Genomic DNA, 22,947 nt, shown 5'->3' with positions numbered 1-22,947 from the left:
GCATTGTGACAGATTTTGCTTAGACAATTACCGTCATGCTTCAATCACACACCCAACGTTATGCAACATAAACGTCCGTCCCATCCAAGTTCTGTTACGTAGGTTCATATGTTGTAAAGTAGTGGGACCGGCTTGTGAAACCTTGATTCTTACAAACCAGTGGTTTGTACAATTTGTATAGCACACCTCTGTTATTATGTAACATCTCATGTTGATGTGCCAGGTGTATTTTAGTGTGTCCCTTGAGACTATACAAAAAGAATATTCTTAGAACTCGGGAGTTCATCAGACATTTAACTATAAATTTTGCTTTAGAATCAATGTATGTACAGTGCTTTGCGAAAGTATTCGTCCCCCTTGAACTTTTCAACCTTTTGACACATTTCAGGCTTCAAACATAAAGACATAAAAATTTTATTTTTTGTGAAGAGCCACCAACAAGTGGGACACCATTGTGAAGTGGAACGAAATCTATTGGATATTTTAAACTTTTTTAGCAAATAAAAAACTGAAAAGTGGTGCGTGCAAAATGATTGGGCCCCTTTACTTTCAGTGCAGCAAACTCCCTCCAGAAGTTCAGCGAGGATCTCTGAATGATCCAATGTTGATCCAATGACTGATGGTGATAAATAGAATCCACCTGTGTGTGTGATCAAGTCTCTGTATAAATGCACCTGCTCTGTGATAGTCTCAGGGTTCTGTTGAAAGCGCAGAGAGCATCATGAAGACCAAGGAACACACCAGGCAGGTCCGTAATACTGTTGTGGAGAAGTTTAAAGCCGGATTTGGATACAAAAAGATTTCCCAAGCTTTAAACATCCCAAGGAGCACTGTGCAAGCGATCATTTTGAAATGGAAGGAGTATCAGACCACTGCAAATCTACCAAGACCTGGCCGTCCCTGTAAACCTTCAGCTCAGACAAGGAGAAGACTGATCAGAGATGCAGCCAAGAGGCCCATGATCACTCTGGATGAACTGCAGAGAACTACAGCTGAGGTGGGAGAGTCTGTCCATAGGACAACAATCAGTCGTACACTGCACAAATCTGGCCTTCATGGAAGAGTGGCAAGAAGAGAGCCATTTCTCAAAGATATCCATAAAAAGTCTTGTCTAAAGTTTGCCACAAGCCACCTGGGAGACACACCAAACATGTGGAAGAAGGTGCTCTGGTCAGATGAAACCAAAATCAAACTTTTTGGCCACAATGCAAAACGATATGTTTGGCGTAAAAGCAACACAGCTCATCACCCTCAACACACCATCCCCACTGTCAAACATGGTGGTGCAGCATCATGGTTTGGGCCTGCTTTTCTTCAGCAGGGACAGGGAAGATGGTTCAAATTGAGGGGAAGATGGATGCAGCCAAATACAGGACCATTCTGGATGAAAACCTGTTGGAGTCTGCAAAAGACCTGAAACTGGGACGGAGATTTATCTTCCAACAAAACAATGATCCCAAACATACAGCAAAATCTACAAAGGAATGGTTCACAAATAAACGTATCCAGGTGTTAGAATGGCCAAGTCAGAGTCCAGACCTGAATCCAATCGAGAATCTGTGGAAAGAACTGAGAACTGCTGTTCACAAACGCTCTCCATCCAACCTCACTGAGCTCCAGCTGTTTTGCAAGGAAGAATGGGCAAGAATTTCAGTCTCTCGATGTGCAAAACTGATAGAGACATACCCCAAGCGTCTTGCAGCTGTAATCGCAGCAAAAGGTGGCTCTACAAAGTATTAACGCAAGGGGGCCCAATAATTTTGCACGTACCGCTTTTCAGTTTTTTATTTGCTAAAAAAGTTTAAAATATCCAATAGATTTCATTCACCAATTGTGTCCCACTTGTTGGTGATTCTTCACAAAAAATATCTTTGTTTGAAGCCTGAAATGTGTCAAAAGGTTGAAAAGTTCAAGGGGGCCGAATACTTTCGCAAGGCACTGTATATTTTGTGAGAAGCCAACATGTTTTAGAATATTGGTCCATAAAGCAGTGTACCATTTTGTATCTTTTTAGAGATGACAAATCTCTAAAATGGCATTCAGACCATTATGGTGCAGAAAAGCTGTTGTGTAAAATCTTACCTGTAACATTTGGTTAGTTAGGCAGCTTGTTAACCAACCCAACCTATTTAACGATTAAATTAGATAAATGCAGACTCACAAAATAAAATTCCATTGCTGTAAATTTGATTCTTTGACGACACAGGGGTGCCCGTACCGTATACAGAGGAAATATCTTGGTGATTCGTTGGGGAAAAAAATATAGATTTTTGGGAAAAGAATCGATTTTAAAAAATTGTCGCAGAAAACAATAGAGATCCACAATTCCATCTGTTCTTATTGTCACCTGTTATGTGGCTGCTATGCTAGGTGTCTACCAAGAGTGGCCTGGACCCTGGCGGCGTGTGGCAGGCATGGGGGATGGCTTCTCTCAAGGCAGGTAACCTTTCAGGAGCGAGGGAGAAGTTTGGCCGCTTCTTAAAGGCTCCAGTGGACCGCAACCAGCTCAACCTAGGTCCCTTACTGCTGCAGGAGGTTGTCCAGCACCTGGAGACCACTGTCCAACCCACTCTGACAACGGTAGGAAGACGAGGCAATCTCATTCTTTATCCAGCCACCATCTTTGTTGCAGTGGTAGGCATGTTACGGTCTTAGGCCTCCAGTATAGCCATGCTCAAGTTCGATTTGTAAAGCACATTGCAAAGCACAGCAACAGGGCAATTCCAAGTGCTTTACATAAGTGCTACACTGTAAACAAGTTAAATGGACTGTTCTTATGTAGAGCTTTTCTAGTCTCTTCAACTACTCAAAGTGCTTTTACAGGAACCATTCACACACAATCACACACTGTGGCCGAGGCTGCCATCCAAGTTGCTACCTGCTCATCAAATAAACACTCACACACCACTGACCTACTGATTGGCTGGCAACCGCTCTACCGCTCAGTCACAGCCGCCCGTTACACATTCACCAACTTGCATCTTTTTGACATCACCACCACCATCATTCTCAAATACTAATACTAAACAAAAAAACTTGCGAAATACTGATTTTATTGTGCTGTACTTCAGCTGCACATCCTTAAAAATGAAGTTTTTTTTTTTTTTCCACTCTTGTCCATTTATATACATTTCTGTAGTATATTTTGTAAAAACACTGTAGAAGTCAAGTAGAGACACCCCTCTAGTATGGACACTCTGAAGTCCTACTGTACAGAATGTACAAGACCTCTCTAACCCCCAGCTGCGGTCCACGACACCTCGGGAATCTCCCACGTGTTGTTTGGTGACAGGGTTGTCATGGTTTGTTCGCATTGAGGGGATGCTAGTAAGTTCGGGCATGTGTGTGTATGTGGGCTTCTATTGTGGGCTTCTATTGGTCAGGGGAAAAAATGTCTTATAAATGATGACCTTTTTCGGTGGTGTTTCTGTTGTCTGTGTGTTCCTGTGTCCGTAGCAGGCTCTCGGTGAGGACATCTTGGCGTCCCTGCGGCAGCTCGAGGAGTTCCTGTGCGAGGCCGGTCCTGTGGATCGACCAGAGGGTCAAACACAGAGCACCAGCCTCCACCAGGAGTGTCTCTACTACCTGAACACATATGGCACTCACCTGGCGCTGATCAGCTTCTATATGCGTCATGACTGCATGACAGAGGCTCTAAAATACCTGCTCAACAAGGTGAGGCTTTGGAGGTAGATTAAGAATGTTTTTTAATTAAAACATCCAGCCTGTTTTTATTTAATTGTCAGATCAACAATAAGATTATCATGCAACACCTGTCTGTACTTGAATATCACATTGCACTTTTCTGTTTTTTGTTGAATCTAATTTAATGATTTGACAGCCTGCTGTTGCCAAGATTTTACTTAAACTCTAAACTCTGTCCAGTGAACATGGTCCCGGTTTAGGCAAAAAATGCATTTAAATTACATTTTAGTACCCTGTTTGTACCAAAGTAGCAAGCTTTAGGATGATCAGACCCTTAAACATGTTAAACACAAGTTTTTCTACTTTGTCATGGCTCAGGAGTGCCCAGATGAGGTATTTCTAGAGGGTGTGTTGCAGCCCAGTCTGGAGAGGGGGTGTCTTGGCATGCTGCAGGGCATACTGGAAAAACTTGACCCCGGCCTGGAAACATGCAGCCGCTACCTCATCGCCTCCTGCCAGTTCCTCCAGAGGCGGGGATACTACAACACTCTCTACCAGCTCCAGCAGTTCATGATGGTTAGTCGTTCATGTTGTTGTGGTCATGTACACTTTTAATTATTATTTTATGGGTGAAAAGAAAAAGTGGGGAATTTCCTGGCTTTGATGGAAATACTGTAAATCAAAGGGACCTGGTCAGCTGACAATTAGCACACCTTAAAAATATTTCTTTTCCCATTCAGGCAGGCCTTTAGATTACAATATGAATGTCCCAAGCCTTGTGGTTAAAATGTGTTAAAAAAAATACTTAATGTTTGATAAATGAAACAACATTGTGTTTGTTTTTGTTTTTTCCTACCGCAATAATCATGTTGCAACCTATTAGATTAATCTTTTGACCCTTGCAGGGGTCCTGACCCCCAGGGTGAGAACCACTGCTCCATACAGACAATCTAATTCCCTCTAGGTCCCAAACAGAACAAGACAAAAAGATTTTACATCTGTTGAACGTTTATAATTTTGCATCAGAGAGCCATGTGATGATGGAAGATGTTTTTCAGATTATCAATTGTTTTGTTATAATATGTAAAATGCTTGTTTTTTTACTTGGACAGGATCATGTTCGCGCGGCCATGACCTGCATCCGATTCTTCACCCATGGAGCAAGTTCCTACTTAGAGCTGGGAGAGCACCAGGTATATGTATATTTCAGTTTTTCCACTGTTATGCAGTTATCAAAACCTTGTGAAAAACATCTCTGCTCACATGAGAAAGTTGACCCTGCCCTTGGCCTTGCACAGCGTTGGTTGGTCCGAGCCAAAGAGCACCTGAGGACGTACCTGCAGGAGCAGCAGGGCCGCGGCGCTGCCAGGAGGAAGTCTCAGGTCGTCAGGAAGATGATGTCATCCAGTGACGTGTCCAGGTTGTCCAATACATCTTTATTTCAACATGATAGAAAGAAATCCTTTTTATCAGCATTAAGTGGGAGTTTATTTCAATCTTTATTTTTATATTTCATATAATATTACTACCACCACTGTTACAAAGTGCTTGACACACGTTTGCAATACATATGAACAAATAAATAAGAATAAACATGAATTACGGTACATAATGCACCGTGAAGGGCGATGTAGCCATTTATAAGAAGGCTAGTGTATAAAGGTGGGTTTTTAAAAGACACTTAAAACCAGTCCCAGGATTCATGTTTCCTACCTGTCAAATAGACGTTTAGGTCTTGTTGTTTAAAAGTATGGACCTCTTCTGCCTCATTTTTCTTTAGGCATATGAACACAATAGAGCTTCAGCTGGAGGTAACCCGTTTCCTCCACCGCTGTGAGACCGCGGCGTCCTCCAAGTCACCAAAGACCAGTACACCTTCCTCCAAGTCCCCTGGATCCAGCTCACCGCCTACACTGTTTGGAGGAAGCCCCGTAAAAGTTGAGGTTGCCTGCAAGGTGAGCTTCTGGTTGGGATTATCCCAGTACTTAACTTCCTGTCCTTCAACATCTATAGACTCAGTTTCTAGAACATAACGTTCCTAGAACCCGTTTTTTCTTGTGTTCCGACTGGACCAATTTGGGGATTATTAATCCTCATGTTGTCTGAGATATATCTGTTTTGGGGGAGAGTACTTAGTAGAACTGTTTAGGAGTGGACTGTTCCTGTATCTGAAGTCTCTATATAAAAGAGACTTCAGATACAGTATTAGGGGACCACTAAGGTCTATATAAAAGAGACTTCAGATACAGTATTAGGGGACCACTAAGGTCTAAATAAAAGAGACTTCAGATACAGTATTAGGGGACCACTAAGGTCTATATAAAAGAGACTTCAGATACAGTATTAGGGGACCACTAAGGTCTATATAAAAGAGACTTCAGATACAGTATTAGGGGACCACTAAGGTCTATAAAAGAGACTTCAGATACAGTATTAGGGGACCACTAAGGTCTAAATAAAAGACTTCAGATACAGTATTAGGGGACCACTAAGGTCTATATAAAAGAGACTTCAGATACAGTATTAAGGGACCACTAAGGTCTATATAAAGAGACTTCAGATACAGTATTAGGGACCACTAAGGTCTATATAAAAGAGACTTCAGATACAGTATTAAGGACCACTAAGGTCTAAAAAAAGAGACTCAGATACATATTAGGGACCACTAATTCTATAAAAGACTCATACAGTATTAGGGACCACTAAGGTCTATATAAAAGAGACTTCAGATACAGTATTAGGGGACCACTAAGGTCTATATAAAGAGACTTCAGATACAGTATTAGGGGACCACAAGGCCCATATAAAAGAGACTTCAGATACAGTATTAGGGGACCACTAAGGTCTATATAAAAGAGACTTCAGATACAGTATTAGGGGACCACTAAGGTCTAAATAAAAGAGACTTCAGATACAGTATTAGGGGACCACTAAGGTCTATATAAAGAGACTTCAGATACAGTATTAGGGACCACTAAGGTCTATATAAAAGAGACTTCAGATACAGTATTAGGGGACCACTAAGGTCTATATAAAAGAGACTTCAGATACAGTATTAAGGGACCACTAAGGTCTAATAAAAGAGACTTCAGATACAGTATTAGGGACCACTAAGTCTATATAAAAGAGACTTCAGATACAGTATTAGGGGACCACTAAGTCTAAATAAAAGAGACTTCAGTACAGTATTAGGGGACCACTAAGGTCTAAATAAAAGAGACTTCAGTACAGTATTAGGGGACCACTAAGGTCTATATAAAGAGACTTCAGATACAGTATTAGGGGACCACTAAGGTCCATATAAAAGAGACTTCAATACAGTATTAGGGACCATAAGGTCTATATAAAAGAGACTTCAGATGCAGTATTAGGGACCACTAAGGTCTATATAAAAGAGACTTCAGATACAGTATTAGGGGACCACTAAGGTCTATATAAAAGAGACTACAGATACAGTATTAGGGGACCACTAAGGTCTACATAAAAGAGACTTCAGAGACCCTAACCCTTTTTATAAGAATAAAAATAAAAATGCAACTCACAACTTCACTCACAGAAATGCAATGACCATGATAAGGTAAGGTACTATGGTAGACTGTTGCAATGGTGATTCAGAGTGGACAGTGCAGAGACTAAACAGTGCTGTAGATCATAATTAAATATTGACTATGACTATTAAATATTAACATAATAACCTATAAACTGACTGCTTGAATTAGAATAAAAACAATATATAACAGGGAATAAGTTGTAAGATGTAAATGCCATTAAGAATTTATTATTATATTAAAGACCTGATTGTTTTCTATGTTTCATGTATGTTATGTATTATTGCAGGTAATGCTTGGAGGAAAAAACATAGAAGAGGGCTTTGGCATTGCATATAGAGTCATACAGGTATGTTGTGCATCTGTTTTCTGATAAAGCGTTTGTTCGTACAAGTATTTGTTCTTTTCCTTTCAAATTTAGGAGTGCGTAGCTCTTCCAGCATTTTACATTTGTCCTTTACCAGTGAGACGTTTTCCCACAAATGTTTGTATAAATCCATTCAGAACTTTTTGAAATCCAGCTGTAATGGGAGAAGATTAAACCCATTTTGTAATCTTGGTTAAGAACATAAAGAGTAAACTAGACTCACTACAAGAAATACAGCCACAAATTACGTCTGCCACATTGAATATAGCCAAGTACACATATGTTCTCCCTCTCCTCCTGCCCCAGGACTTCCAGCTGGAGGCCCAGGCAGTGTACATGCGGGCCGGCCAAAGGCTCACCCGCCAGAGGCAGTATGCAGCCGTACGGCAGCTGCTCAAATGTGTGGGTGAATCGGGCACCGCCACCAAAGACGACTGCGACGCCCTCATCCTCAGCTGCGTCTCCGTTGCAGATAAGGGACCGGCTGATGTGAGTGACTGAAACTTTTGGATCGTTGATTTGTTGACCGACAAGGATGAGTCACCGAGTGTACTGTGAAAACATCATTACCGTGACTTGGCTCTGTGCTGACTGACTTTCGCTGTCCTTTTATCTGATTAAGGCCAAGGAGCTGGAGAGTCTCATTCTGGAGACCAAGAGCACAGAAAGCAAGGTAACAGAAAACTGACTGACTTCTCCGCTTGTTTTTCTAGCCTAAGGCTTTTTATTTGATCACACTTGACGTCTTTGTTTGACACAAGAAAAAGTTAGGGCACTTTTGCAGTGAAAAAAAGAAGAAGCTGGCAGAGTTTTGGTTACAAAAAGCAGCCAAGACCATCTTTTGTTGCTATAACAAGAGCTACTGCTACACTATCCAAGAGTGCTAGATAAAGCAAAGTGGTCTAGAGAATGAAGAGGGAGAGGGAGCGGTGCTACTATCGGTGTTAGATAAAACAAAGCCACTTCCCTGACCAATGAGCACCAGGTCATATCATGTTACTCACCATGCTCCAACTCTAGCAAAACGAGTCTATCTATTGGCACCTTCTCCATTTTTTGTTTTGGAAACGACAGGTCTCGCTACTCTGCTTGCTATTGGTCAGCTGTCGAAAAAGCACTGAACATAGGGAGTTTTATACCGAAACGTTTAACTTTTTTCAACTTCAAAAAGACGCTCTGAGCTGCAGAAATAAATCGTTACCGGTGGCGTTGAAACTGGACTTTTATGAAAACACGGTTTACTCCATAGGTTATAATGTAAAACAGATGCTGGCAGCTTCAAAAAAAGATGTGAACATTGTCTTAGGCTGTTTTTAATATTATAAATATGTCACTTTGGTTGAGTGACAGCTATACTTGTTGTTAAGGTCATCCTTAACCCTTTGCTCCTAATGGTTCCTTTTTACCAATGGTATCACTTTGTTTTGCTGCTGTTGTTTTTTAGCTGCTTGACGAGAATAATATGCCCAGGAATGTCAAACCAGCAAAAATGATCCTCTTCACTTCTCAAATGTTCATAGACACCCAGGAAGTTGTATTAAAGAAAAAAAATCATTGCTATCTAATTCTCATCACATCATCTCCATGTCTGCAGATCAAAGCCTACCTGCTGTGCAGTAAACTGCGACCGGCGTACCTGCTGGCGGTGAAGCTGGAGGTGAGCCGAGCGGGACCGCTGGTCCAGGACGTCCTACAGGCCGCCGAGGGAGCCCAGGACTCAGTGATGCAGAATATCTGCAGCCAGTGGCTCTCTGAACACAACAACAAGTCATCGCAGCAGCGCCAGGGCCGACCCAATGCCAGGTAAAGGCACAGTCGGCACAACAAGTGGTACACGCGCAGAAAACAAGGGAGCCGCAAATAAGAGGATCCAGAGCAGCTGTTGCACATATCACATGTTGTGTGCCCCGAAGCTGCAGAGTGTTAGAATGATTGACATACAGCACACTTTACACCCGAACAGTCCCATACTATCACGATCACTCGACAGCGTACATGCTGAGGAGCCGATATGGGGCACAGAGTCCAGATCGTCTTGGTGTCTACACTCAAATCCGACTAAATAGTTAGAATGACGCAGTGCAAACCTCCAAGTTGTTAAATTCCAGCCTTGCTGCAGGGATGGACCGATGTACTCACCCCATGACACAACTCTTGTGTGTGGTTATGTGTCATTGATGCTGCAGGTGGTCAGAGGTGGAACGGTGAAGTGAAAACTCTGTTTTTCAGCCTGGTGTTACTTATTCAGTGGAAACATCTAGAAACCCTTTTTTCTCTTTATGTTTATGCAGCCTTCCTGTCTGTGAAACTGACAAATCACCGCCGTGCTTTATTTCCATTCTGGAAATAGGTTTGCTATTACTTCTAATCTCTACTCTAGAGAGGGAACAATGTTACAAAAACTATTGCTAACTGCAACGTAAACTGAACTGTGGTTCTTTCACAATTAAAACATATCTGTATGGAAGTATTTGACTCAGATTAGTCTCCTACCTCAGCCAAAAGGGAAAATATCTTTAACTGACTGGAAGGCCTCTGACAAATATGTTGCCTGTTTGTTTTTGTACATCCTTATTGGTCCTGTGTGTAAATTGACTTCGGATGTAAATGCAATGAGATGTCCTCTGCCAAGAAAGGTATATGTTCAAGAAACTGAAAAATGTAGAATCTCTTTTTTTTTTTTTTTTTGTAATTCTGATGAAGTTGTTGACTGTTTTATCTGATATTGTATAGCACATGTATGGCCATCTTTTAGCATATATATTCCCTTTTGGTAAGGGAAGTTAATATCAGTCAGAATTGCAAGTACTTTAGGACACGTTGAGACATTTCCAAGAAATGTAAAAGTTTTAGGTTGGATACTGGAAAAAAGGGACCCACTTTTAGTTCATGTTATTGATCAAGATGAATTCATTATCCACAATATCAACTCTCTAGTCATTAGTTTAGTCTGTGGACGGCTCGTTTTTATGTTTCATCTTGCTCATTTTAAATCATGCTTTTCACTCTGTTCTCATGGAAGACATGACACACGTCTGTCTGAACCATATACATCCACAATAATTAACTTACACAGTCAAATCATGTAAAAAAAAAAAAAAAAAACTTTGATGATGAACTTTTGCCATATGGTTTTCTTTGGATGTTTAATTTAGTTGTTTGCCTATTCTCTTTCACAAAGCTACATCCTGGCCAAAACTAGAGAACTACACTTCATATTAAATTGTCACCATAAACCATATTTTTAGTTCATTTTCTGTCTCGTTCAAAGATTACATGGGCAAGGTGTTCGGTCTTGCTTCGTTCTGCTGTACTAGTCTGAAGACCGAGACTGACCAACTTCCTGTGATAGTAAGTGTTGATGGACATGACAAGGCATGAAAAGAAGCCAGTGTAGACTTATTGCACTCTAATCCTTCTTAACTCTGACTGTTGTCTCATCACTGCCGCACTTTATACTTAGTGAGTTTAAAAAAAATAAAAAATAAACTTCTTTGGTAAAAAAATGTGAAACATGTAAAACAGTAACTGCTGGGACTAGTGATCTTGAAATGTAATCGATTTCTCCATCCCCTGTTTGAACAAATGTAGTAATAAAACAAAAATGTAATGTACAAACTCAAGCTGAGCTCAAGTTTCTTGAAATGAAAGGACAAGTTGGACATGGGGATTACACTTATTTGCTTTCTTGTTTTGTTAGTTAGTTTTAGTAATGCTTAGTGAGCTGGATGAGGAGATGTTCTATATTCTAACTCCTGGCAAGAAAGTGAAGAAGCACGATTCCCCTAATGTCGAACTTGTCCTTTGCACACTGTGATTAGTCAGTATGGACGAAGTTCTACTGCCGGGGACTGCTTTAGGTGCCACCGGAAATTCCGCCGGCTGTCCCTCGTTTTTTGGCCGGATGTCTTGTCACCTTCCTCTGCAGCGCTGTGGAGGAAGGTCCGGCAATGCGAGACTACACTGTGACCAATTCTGACTCATTTGGTCTGTGCAGCGAATCAACTTTATCCAACATTTCATGGCTTTAGATAATCATACATCAGCTGAGCTCATTCAAACTAATTACCAAGGGCTTGATGGGCCTAAGTGCCACCTTTACAATATATTACCAAATAAAGATCAGCTGAGCATGTATGTGCCCAATGTATATGCTTGTGCCAGTGCTGAGTGCCATTTTTCTGAGGAAGACCCGGCTGGGTCGTAACGTTGCACCACAATAAAACGTATGGGAGACTTAGCAGAGTGTAGACCTCTGTCTTTTCAGTTAGATCCAGCCCCTTTTTTTGCCCTGCACCTCACCGGTGGGGATGGACACACTACCACTACTGCTCTATATGGCTTTAGATGAACCATTCCTCTGTTTTTGTGTACTGATCCAGATCTCACTTCTCTTGATTTTGTTGATCTCAAGCTAGAATTTTAAAGGATTGACCCAAGCCCCCTTTATAGTAATATCTCCGTTTTATTTACATCAAATGTAAACATTCAACTCTTAACATGAATGTAAATGTAGTAAAAGGCATGTTTCACCGGTATAAAACACAGAATGTAAACTCTTGGTAACCTTGCGTGTGACTGGGGAGATCCTTTATAAATGTAAAACTCTAGTCCGTCCGGGAACGTGCCGTTTCTGGCAATGCAAATGTAAAAAAAAAAAAAAAAAGTTGTCAGCAGATATTGCAACAACATGATTCGGAGTCTAATTTGGTTCAAATGGAAGAAAAAAAACTTCTCATAACCTACATTGAGTACAATTATCACAAAATACATGTATGCGATTTCAAGCGGTAATCGTGGCTCAGACTGCTGCTCATCTTAGTTGAACTAATTATTCATTGAGCTGGAAACACTGTAAGAACCCCTGCAATTGTTTCGAAACGCTGGCACAAAGGTCAAGCAATTAAGCTGCAAATTTTGGAGAAATAGAAAGGAAAAAAACCATTGATAAAGATGCTGGTCATTTACCCTGGCTTAACCATTCACAGTATCCTACAGCATTACAATACATCAAGTTGCTTTTTTGCCTACACTGTATTCACATTGTGTCACAAAAATATAGAGTGAAAAAGTTATTTGTGGTTACATGATAATACGGTTGAGTGGTTTTGGTTTGAGTTGTGGGTCACCAAAAATACTCAAGTTATTATAATGTAAATTACTGCATTATTACACCAAAAAACAAAACAAAAAAAAACTTCTCATTATAGTACCTCTTACAGGATTACCTGACTGCTTACTAGGTAAGAAATGCTCAAAGTACAGAACATCAAAACCATGATGAAATGAATGATGAAAGAAAGCTTAAGGACTCCTTCTGAGAGCTGAGATAGGCGGTTGTTAAAAGTCGAATCAGTCCCACTCGATACCGAGGAGCTCACAGCTGACGTCCCACAGTCTCCTCGCGGTCTCCTCGTTCCGTCCCTGTGGGGCGACAAAGGCGGGGGCGCAGTCGCTGCAATGAAAAGGAGAGGGAGCCATTATTACACGAGGGCTAATGATGTTGAGTGTGAGTCATCACCCCCCGCTGCAGTGATCTCATTTCTCTTCAGTGGTGGAAGAAGTATTCCGATCATTTCAGAATCAGAATCAGCTTTATTCGCCAGGTATGAGGACACATACGAGGAATCTTTCTTTGGAGCATCACACTGTGCTTACACATACAAAACAACCAAAACAAAAATATACACACTAATATATATACACAATATATACATACTCTAAACAGAAACAATATAGAGGATAAGTGCAATGAAGAGTTCAATAAAATTATTTAAATGTGGAGCATAGTGCAAAGGATACTGGGATAACTAGTATTATGTTATTATATTACAATACTTAGTGAGTTAGTTACTCAGGAAAAAAGTACTAATACCACACTGTGAAAATACTAGTATAGAATATACTAGTCCTGTAAAAGTGGCATCAGAAAAAATGTACTTAAAATGTTAAAAGCATAAGAAGTCAATGCATAAAAATCCTCCCCATTTTCGAAAACCATCCAAACAGTTCTGTCAATCAACCCCGTGTTTCATCAGCTCATCAGCTGGACTTGTAGGCCTTTATACGGTCGGGTAGTTTAATTTATAATAAAACATGGTATTTTATAAACTACGTGTGTTTGTGTGCAGAAATCTGCGTAAAGTAACTAGTAACCAAAGCTGTCAGATGAATGTAGTGGAGTAAAAAGTATAATATAGTATAGAGTAGAAGATTCAAGTTAAGGAAAAGTACCTCAGGTTTGTACTTGGTGCAGTACTTGAGTCAGTTTACTTAGTTCCATTCCTCCACGGTTTCTCTTTGCTGTTGAGCTTGATAATAAAGTTTAGTATCAAAGTATTTTATCAGGTTTTTTTTTTTTTTATCTGGAAGATCAGACCCGAGGAACTTATCCTTTCTTTCTACTATAATTCAAATGTTTTCCTTCTTATCTAATAACATCTCTTGTCTCTCATCATTGAATTTTTACAATTTTTTTATTTGTTTATTGTGTTCTAAATGTCTGTAATGTAGGCTACATTGGAAATGAGGGCTTGTCTGCAATTGTACCTGAGAACTAGTTACAGATTGATGATGATGATGATGATGATGATGATGATATCACTGATTAACAAGAACATTTAAAAAAAGACCCTTCATTATAAAAGGCTGCTCACCCCTGCTCTAGATAGAACTAAACGACAAGAATCTAATCATAAATCATGTAAAAGGCAAATGTGTGTCTGTTGAAGCCATTTTCTTTTAGATTTTCCTTTTTTAAAGATTATTTTTGGGGCATTTTAAACCCACAGGACAGATGAAGACGCGAAAGAGGAGCGAGGGGGGGGGGGGGGGCGGAGGTTGGAGTCAAACCCGCGGCCACTGTGTCCAGGAGTAAACCTAATAAATATATATGTGCGCCTGCTCTACCGACTGAGCTACACCAGCCAAGGATTTGCCATATTTAATTCCTCATGTTCAGAACATCATTCATTTTCTGTGTTTCTGATGCTAATGAATGGAAATGTGTTGTGTTTAGGTTTTGTCGTGTTGTTCATCATTGCTATGATTGTGATAATATGATGTGTTAGGGTGATCTGTGGGCGTGGTGACACCAGTACAGGGTCAGATAACATTCAAAATGACAAACTGTCTATAATGGCCAAACTAAGTACTTTAATGGCTAAACTAAGTACTAATTCAATACTTATTTACTATTTATTCATCATTCTCATTGTCATATCTCACTTATTTATTATTTACTATTTACTCATCATTCCCATTCTCACATCTCACTTATTATTTGTTATTTATTCATCATTCTCATTTCCTATTTCAGAACTGTCCATAATGTTCATACTGTTCATATTGTAATATAACATAATACTATTTATCCCAGTATCCTTTGCACTATCCTTTGCTCCATATTTAAACAATTTTTATTGAACTCTTCGTTCACTCATGCCTACATATTGTTTCTGTTTAGAGTATGTATATACTATGTATATATTAGTGTGTATATTTTTTATTTTGGTTGTTTTGTGTGAAAGCACAGTGTGAGCAACGATGATCCAAAGAAAAAATTCCTCGTATGTGTCCTCGTACCTGGCCAATAAAGCTGATTCTGATTCTGAACCTTTGATGTCATTAAAGATGGCAAAGGGTTAACAGTTAAAGGGGCTGTACGCCATATTCAGAAAAGAGTGGAGTGGGATTTACGGCTCTCACAGGACTGTTCCCCAACACGTTTTGTTACGGCCTAGTGCGTCAGATGACGCGCTAGGCCCTCACATGCATGTTAGTGCATGTGCAAGGAACAGAAATGCTCCGATTACAACACACACGCGGAGGGAGCGGGACTTCATGCTCGGCTCAGGACGCCATCGCTCGACGATATCTTTACATAAAATGACATACACTGAATGTCGAGTGCACCTAAGAGGATAACCAACGGATGCAGACTTGCATCCAGAACCCATTTCCCATGCCCAGGTCTTTGAAGTGAACATATTTCTAGCTCTGGTAGCCTACCTGAAGTGTTTCCCAGAGATTGAGTGCAGTTCCTCTGCCACAGCGCAGTAGATGCTGGTCTGTGCTCCTTCCCGCGGGGTTTTTAGGAACGTGGAGAAGACGGTGAAAAATATCGTCATGAGAGTGGAATGTCTCGTCAGGTCAGAGTTCACCGTCCCGGGGTGGACCGAGTTCACAGTCACATTGGTACCTGTGGGGACAACAGAGTAGAGTACGCATTAGTCTATGTAGACAACGTTCCACCTAGCGAATTGTTAAGGCGCCGCCGGAAATTCCAGCAGATGTCCCTCTTGTAGGCCGGATGTCCGTCACCTTCTGCTTTCTTTGTGTTGGCGTTTTAACCTCCGGTGGATTCATGAGGACTATGGTTGACTGCTCTCCTATCCCAGAATGCTGTGTGGGCTAGCCAAATGCCCAAGTTATAGCTATGCAGGCCTATGTAAGCATTGGTGTTTCAGTGGTAGAATTCTCGCCTGGGTTTGATTCTTGGCCAGTGCAACACTGTTTTGGGTAGTAAGTAGAGTAGTTCAGCCTTCAACCACAAGATTGTCGGTTCGATCCCAGGCTCCTCCGACCACATGTCAAAGTGTCGTTGAGCAAGACCCTGAAGCCCAAGTTGCTCCCAGAATGCTGTAGGCTGCAGCCCACGGCTCCAAATGCTTAGGATGGGTTAAATGCAGTGATTCAATTTCTCTACATTGTACTGTATGTGACAAATAATACATTTTTTTCTAAAGGCCACTATGGGTGACATTCTTTCTTCTTTCTAGCAAAAGCAGGCAGATCAATCTTATAAAAAAATGAGATTGTTGAAGGGGAACTATGTAGTTTTTTTTGTTAGCTTAATTGACCTTAACAGTCATGGGAATGGTTATATGAATGGTGGTAGTCTCCCCTCTAGCGCCTGTGAGTGGGACCCCCCCCCCCCCCCCTTGCAACACTTACGGCCATTCAGGAACCGGCTAACAAGGTAGCGATGGAGTTTTTCACACTATCGTTATGGCACCGGCAAAAAAGAAGAAGAAAGCTAGGAAAGTATTGTCGGAGGAAAAAAAAGAGGAAATGGCCGACTGACCGAGGGAGGGGTCAGACACAAGTAGACACAGGAGCTGTCAAATATCTATTCCCAAGCTGTAGGGGGGGGGTTCTATGGAGAAACCTGCCAGCAAAAAGCAATGGCCAAAACTGCATAGCGCCCCATTTATGCGCCCTCATGTTTTCTTTTATTTTCCATTACCATTCATTACTGGCGGTGGCGCAGTCTCTTGGGATGGGAACCGGAGGGTTGCCAGTTCAAGTCACCATGCGGACCAAAGTACGGAGTGTGGATTGGTGGCTGGAGAGATTCCACTTCACCTCCTTCACTGCCAGGTGCTCTTGAGCACTGTACCCCCCCCCCCCCCCCCCCCAACCGCTCAGGGCGCTGGTCCAGCTAGCAGCCCACTCGCTCCGACATCTCTCCATTAGTGCATGAATAGGTCCTGTGTGTGTGTGTGTGTGTGTGTGTGTGTGGTGTGTGTGTGTGTGTGTGTGTGTTGTGTGTGTGTGTGTGTGTGTTGTGTGTGTGTGTGTGTGTGTGTGTGTGTGTGTATATTCAGGCCTCTGTGTGATTACTAACAAAGTGTACACAGAGTGTAAATTGTAATTTCCCCACTGGGGATGTATAAATTAAATAAAATTTTTAGGCAGAACGATGCATTCTCCTGTGGAATTTAATATGTTACTATCGCCTATATCTTAATACGTTTACTTACAAAATGCATAAAGTAGAGGCACACCATCTGTGAATATTATTAAATATTGGTCAAATGTAATGGGTGTCACATTTTAGAGCAGAGCCATTCATTTACTTGTATGATATTACATTTGATGAACTTTTGTGCACTACACGGTTTTAAAAACGCCAGAAAAGCTGGTTCAGACGAGTTGTTCTAGTCATCTCTCTTTGACAACGCCGTTTCATCCGTCCATTCTCCTGTGTTGTGTGTGTGTGTGTGTGTGTGTGTACCTTTGAGTCTACGTGCAAACTCTCTGGCAAAGAGCACATTGGCCAGTTTGCTCTGGCAGTAAGCCAATCCACTGTTGTAGCTCCCCTGGCTGTGGAGGTCATGGAAACGAATCCAGCCGAAGTTGTGAGCCAGAGACGAGACCACCACGATCCGGGCCGGCGCGCTGCGCTTCAGCAGCCCGATCAGCAGCGACGTCAACAGGAAGTGCCCTGGCCAGAAGTAAGAACCACAACCAATCAGGGCTGAACGCTCAAAACAAGACCTTCAGCTTTCAAATTCCCATCCTGTCAACCAAGAATGGATAAAGCGTGAATCTACTTCAACTTCATTTTCTCTTGCATTTTATAGCTAAAATATTTAACATTTTCCACATAAAGTGACAGTTGGTTACGGTAAGTATTGGGGGTGGGAATAGATAAGATAAGATAATTTGTTTATTAGTCCCCAATGGGGAAATTACTGTACTGCACTCTGTGTACACACTTTTTGTTAGTACTCACACACAGGCCTGAAATACACACACACGCTCAGGACCTATACATACACTATACATGGAGAGATGTCAGAGTGAGTGGGCTGCCAGCTGAACCAGCGCCCTGAGCGGTCGGGGGGTACGGTGCCTTGCTCAAGGGCACCTGGCAGTGCCCAGGAGGTGAAGTGGCATCTCTCCAGCCACCAATCCACACTCCCAACTTTTTGGGTCCATACGGGGATTTGAACCAGTGACCCTCCGGTTCCCAACCCAACTCCCTATGGACTGAGCTACTGCCACCAGAGGCATCACGATACTCCTGTCACGATACGATATTATTGCAATATTCTGCAAATTTTACAATTTATATCCTTTGTTCCAACTTTAAATTTTTTCCAGTTTCAAATGGTGTCCCCAAAAGGAAACTTTGTCTACATCCGTTTTATCTAAGAAGCAGTCAAGCAGACAAACTGACCAACACATATATAATAATAGATTGATACTTGGTGCCTGTGTATCAATACAGTACAGCTACTGAAAATCTTACAATACTATGCTGTATTGATTCCCCCCCCCCCCCCCCCACCACCACTAGTAAGTAGACCAAAAAACAACAGGATGAAACTATTATGTAATATAGGGAAACTATAACCGCATGGTTATAGTGCCCAAAAATTCTCACAGTTTTTGGTATTATTGCGGTATTTTAAGTGTGTCCATTGCCTTTAGCAGCTGAACGTTCTGCAGACAGGATAACTATCTTTAATAAACTGTCCTTTGGCATTCTCATAATGACCAAAATGTGCTTAGTCCTCTCAGAGAGCTGATCAATGTCCTGAGCGCTGTCGTCTCCTCCTTCCGCCATGATTCCAACTTCAGGAAAGGCACGTCGGAGGCTACGCTGCGCGCCTGCACGGCAACGTCAGGAGACTGGGATGAAGCTGGGAAGGGATAAACAAACGGTGTCCGCACCACGGTAATTCCCGATATTTTAAATAAAAACGGTTATCGTTATCGTCAACTTGTTTATCGTGGTTTACCGTTGGGGAGAAAATCGATACAGCATAGTATCGCAATATTTCCCGTGGTAATACCGTATCGATACACAGACGCCAAGTATGGATCTATTATCATATGTGTGATGGTCAGTTTGTCTGCTCGACAATCCCATTTTGCAGCAATAAAAGTAAAGTGATATGAACAAATAGAGAAATGTTTCTTTTTAGATAAAACAAATGTTGACAAAGTTTCCTTTTGGGGAAGTCATTTGAAATTGGGAAAGATTAGAAGTTGGAAAAAAGGTAATAAATTGCAACATATCGCAGAATATTTCATTATGTTTAAAAATCGTGACACACGTATCGCGATGATATCGCATGGTGAGGCGTCTGGTGATTCCCATCCCTGATCCCTAGTTTATCACGATGCTATCATACAATGTTATAATTAACCGCATTTTAATTGCCAATGAATAACTGTCATGATCCAAAAGCAGATTCAGTAAAAATGGTCTTATTCAATGTTATAGCATTTGAAAAAACAAATTGAAGTGGTTTTGAAATGGTATTGAGTAAAAATTGACAAGTTAGACGAATGGAAGATACATGTTCAGTTTCTGGTGAAAGGGGGTGGAGGGAGGGAATGGGTGGGAATGGATGTTCTGTTTTAAAAAGCAAGAAAAATGTCAAACCTGCTACCCTTCGTTATTCCCAATACAGCCTGTAATAATTTAGGTTTGAGCAATATTTAAAAAAAAAAAAAAAAAAAAAAGTTTACATATTCCAGTCTGTGGTTATCCATCAACATCCATTCCTTTAATTTTAGTCTAAATAATTCAAAAATGTCTGCTTTTCTACCTCAAACATGTGGTATAATTTCCTATAAATGAGGTTTATTGTTCATAGATTCCAAAAATAACTGTAAAACTAAAGAAGTTAGTGTAAAAAAAGTGACAAACACTGAAAAGAGGCATCATAAGTGTTGAAAAAAAGGGACAAAAACATAAGAAAAAGTTAAAAACATCAATAAAAAGCCATAACAAAAGTTAATTTTGACAGGAAGACAACACGAGGGTTAATAGAGCTGAGTACAGCGCAGTCTCACCCAGGTGATTGACTCCGATATGCATCTCAAAGCCGTCAGTTGTTTTAGTGTAGGGGCACATCATCACCCCGGCGTTGTTGATAAGGATGTGGAGTTGGTTGACCTCTGAAGAAGAGAACAACACAGCTGTGACACCTGGTAAACATGAACCAAACGGGGCCCTGGCGGGCGTCGGATGTGGGACTCTGCCGTTACCTCGTAGGAATTTCTGTGCGAAGGCTCGTATGGAACAGGTGTCAGCCAGGTCGAGCTCCCGGACCTCCACTTTGGCTTCAGGATACGCAGCTCGCATGCTGGCCGCAGCCTCCTCTCCTTTGTCCACATCTCGGCACGCCATGATCACCCGAGCCCCTGAACGGGACAGACAAGCAGCCGCTAAACTATGAACAAAAATCATAAAAAGAGAAGAAGGGATGGGGGGGGGCTTCTGTTGGTGTGGGAAGCCATTTATTGAAGGAGGTCTCTGGTCCAGGCTTGTTGCTCAGGGATGTAGGCTAGTATTTGTCAGAGTTAACCCACATCACTCCTCCGCAAAAGTTGAAAAATAATCTTCAAGAGAATATATCATGACACACTTCTAAAAATGAATTGTTTTCTAACAAGAATGCACATCACATGTCCGTCAGTCGGTCTGACATTTATTCCATTTGTAAAGATGATGTAGTCGCCGTCAGCAGTACTGTATAAACGGAGGAGATTTAGGTGAATCGTTGCTAAAAAAACATTCTAGTGAAATTAAAAAAAAAAAAATCAAGATACATTCGATTTTTTTCTCCCACCCCTTAAGAAAAGCATTACTGAGGTTTAACATCTTTTGGTGCAGTGAGGAGGATATTGTTGATTTATTTTAAATATTCTGCTCATTTTCAGGTCCATAACTGGATTTTGAGGTTGTACCAGAATAGGTTTCCATGGTTTCATTTTCATAAAGCACCATCTTTTTGTTGTACCGCACATTGCTGCAGATCCTGTTTTCCCCCTGTGTGTTTAGGTCTCTGTTTTAGCTACAGAGTGAGACATTTTTCATGATATGGGCACTTTACATATCCTTTAGACTTCCCATGTAATGAAAGTTTTAAGTTTTAAAAAAAGAATAAAATTACACTTAATATCACACATCTTAGCGGGTTGGTCAAACCAAAATGAAGGCCTGCAGTAGGTCACCAACCTGACAACCAAAAGGCTCCGCTCTAACGGGCAATGTAACGTGAACACAAATATAACATAGACATTTTGAAAGGTGTTACTAATGACGTCAACGCTGTCTCTCCCAGTGAGTTGTGACAGTGAGCCAGCAGGCACGACGTCAGGACCCTGAAGCTGGAGCAGCTAAATGGAATTCAGCCGTCAGTCATTGTTATCATTTACACACCTCTGGTTTTCCTACTGTAACACACAGCCAAGAGATTAGGACTGGCCAATGAGGACGTATTATCATTCATTGTATTGTGAAGAGTTCTGTATGATCATTTCTCTGCACATCGGTTTGGTTGACATTGTGTATGCATAAATCAAATACTCTTAACATGTACTGATTTCATTCTTTTGCACAACCCCACAGAGACTACTGTTTTTCTCTTGTACTCAAGGGTAGTACTTAGGGATCAGATTCAGGTGTAAAGAGGTGCTATCAGTCACTGTCACTGAGCTCTGTGTAAAACAAAAGAGTCACCTCGCATTGCCAGGTCCAGGGCAGTCTCCTTCCCGATCCCTGTGTTGGCCCCAGTGATGAGGACTGTCTTCCCATCCAGTCTAGCCGGGGACATGCACACTCCTCCCGCTGCATACTTTCTGTTAAAACACAATGGATTTATGGGCACCCAGATAGCTCAGTTGGTAGAGCGGGTGCCCATACATAGAGGTTTACTCCTCGATGCAGCGGGCCGGGGTTCGAGTCCGGCCTGCGGCCCTTTGCTGCATGTCACTCCCCCCTCTCTCTCCCCTTTCGTATCTTCATCTGTCCTGTCAATTAAAGGCCAAAAATGCCCCAAAAAATAATCTTAAAAAAACAAAACATAATGGATTTATACAAGTAGCCACTGAACTGCAGCAGGCGGCTCAATTAGCATGACAAGCAGCCCCTTTTACAGTCAGTATGGATGATGTCCTCCTTAGGGTTGGACATATGGACAGCCTGGCTTAATTATTCACAGAGGAACTTGGATGATGAACAGTACTGAAGTCGTACGACCCACGCCACTGAGCAGGGCCGCCCCATAACCAATAGCTCTGTTGGAGTAATGCATCCAGATAGAACTCCTCCCACGCTCAGCCTCCTGATAGGCCCGGGCAGCTCAGATGGAACACTGGGCTTAAACTCCCACAGCTCCATCACTGTTTCATTGATTTTCTTCTTAAATATCAGTCAGCGTCGTGTGAAATAATAGATGATGGGGGGGGGGGGGGGGTATCCTTTAAAATGACTACCAGTTGGGTTAAGTGGGCAGACAGTATTCTGTATTATGCAAATGAACCTCATCGTAATAATTACATCAGTGTAATGCAATGCCCTGTCAACCAAGTAACGACCTATCCGTGACGTGCTAAACACAGGATTTCCATGAAAATGAATGGCTGTATGATTTGCTGCTTACCTTATATGTGGTGCAAATAAAATCACCAGTAACGTCACCACTCCGAGGCCCGCGACAATTACTAAAAGCACCATCATACCACGGATGCGCGCTTTTCTGTCTCTCCCAGCAGAATGCCACCGTTCTGTCGGCAGAACAGCTGATGTCAAAGCGTAGAGGGGTGTAGAAGAGCGAAGCACGGGTGAAAGCTACACTACGA

General features: G+C 41.6%; 2 protein-coding genes across 6 annotated transcripts in view; one reads left to right on the top strand and one right to left on the bottom strand.

Annotated features, from left to right (window-relative positions):
• The window catches only part of zfyve26 (zinc finger, FYVE domain containing 26), a 41,140-nt gene extending 29,960 nt beyond the window's left edge, over positions 1-11,180 (top strand). For 3 of the 5 annotated variants that reach the window (XM_032500002.1, XM_032500003.1, XM_032500000.1), the window contains exons 34-43: positions 2,371-2,580; positions 3,457-3,675; positions 4,024-4,221; positions 4,758-4,838; positions 4,944-5,065; positions 5,426-5,600; positions 7,483-7,542; positions 7,867-8,049; positions 8,183-8,233; positions 9,155-11,180. In XM_032500002.1, the coding sequence (XP_032355893.1) occupies positions 2,371-2,580; positions 3,457-3,675; positions 4,024-4,221; positions 4,758-4,838; positions 4,944-5,065; positions 5,426-5,600; positions 7,483-7,542; positions 7,867-8,049; positions 8,183-8,233; positions 9,155-9,367 (1,512 nt within the window). In that variant the 3' untranslated portion in view covers positions 9,368-11,180. The remainder of the gene's footprint in view (positions 1-2,370; positions 2,581-3,456; positions 3,676-4,023; positions 4,222-4,757; positions 4,839-4,943; positions 5,066-5,425; positions 5,601-7,482; positions 7,543-7,866; positions 8,050-8,182; positions 8,234-9,154) is intronic. The other 2 variants (XM_032500004.1, XM_032500001.1) reach the window with 1 other exon arrangement.
• Positions 11,181-12,005: 825 nt separating this feature from the next.
• rdh12 (retinol dehydrogenase 12) lies at positions 12,006-22,938 on the bottom strand. Its single transcript, XM_032499506.1, has 7 exons — positions 22,749-22,938; positions 21,827-21,945; positions 20,350-20,505; positions 20,155-20,259; positions 17,579-17,788; positions 15,571-15,760; positions 12,006-13,015 (listed from the first exon to the last, which is right to left on the bottom strand). Exons 1-7 carry the CDS (start codon positions 22,823-22,825, stop codon positions 12,913-12,915), a joined length of 960 nt encoding a protein of 319 aa, XP_032355397.1. The 5' UTR covers positions 22,826-22,938; the 3' UTR covers positions 12,006-12,912.
• Positions 22,939-22,947: the final 9 nt, after the last annotated feature.

The sequence above is a fragment of the Etheostoma spectabile genome, chromosome 20 (assembly GCF_008692095.1).
Source record: "Etheostoma spectabile isolate EspeVRDwgs_2016 chromosome 20, UIUC_Espe_1.0, whole genome shotgun sequence".
In the NCBI taxonomy this organism is placed as follows: Eukaryota; Metazoa; Chordata; class Actinopteri; order Perciformes; family Percidae; genus Etheostoma; species Etheostoma spectabile.
This window is presented reverse-complemented; position numbering and strand designations above follow the sequence as displayed.

What these genes read in the sequence shown, in the direction of transcription:
- rdh12 (XM_032499506.1), bottom strand. Translation starts at nt 22,825, where the DNA reads ATGATGGTGCTTTTAGTAATTGTCGCGGGCCTCGGAGTGGTGACGTTA. An exon ending in TTATTTGCACCACATATAAG is followed by an intron (nt 21,946 to 22,748) that starts GTAAGCAGCAAA and finishes GTGTTTTAACAG; the next exon opens with AAAGTATGCAGCGGGAGGAG. An exon ending in ATCTCTGGGAAACACTTCAG is followed by an intron (nt 13,016 to 15,570) that starts GTAGGCTACCAG and finishes TTTTCATTGCAG; the next exon opens with CGACTGCGCCCCCGCCTTTG.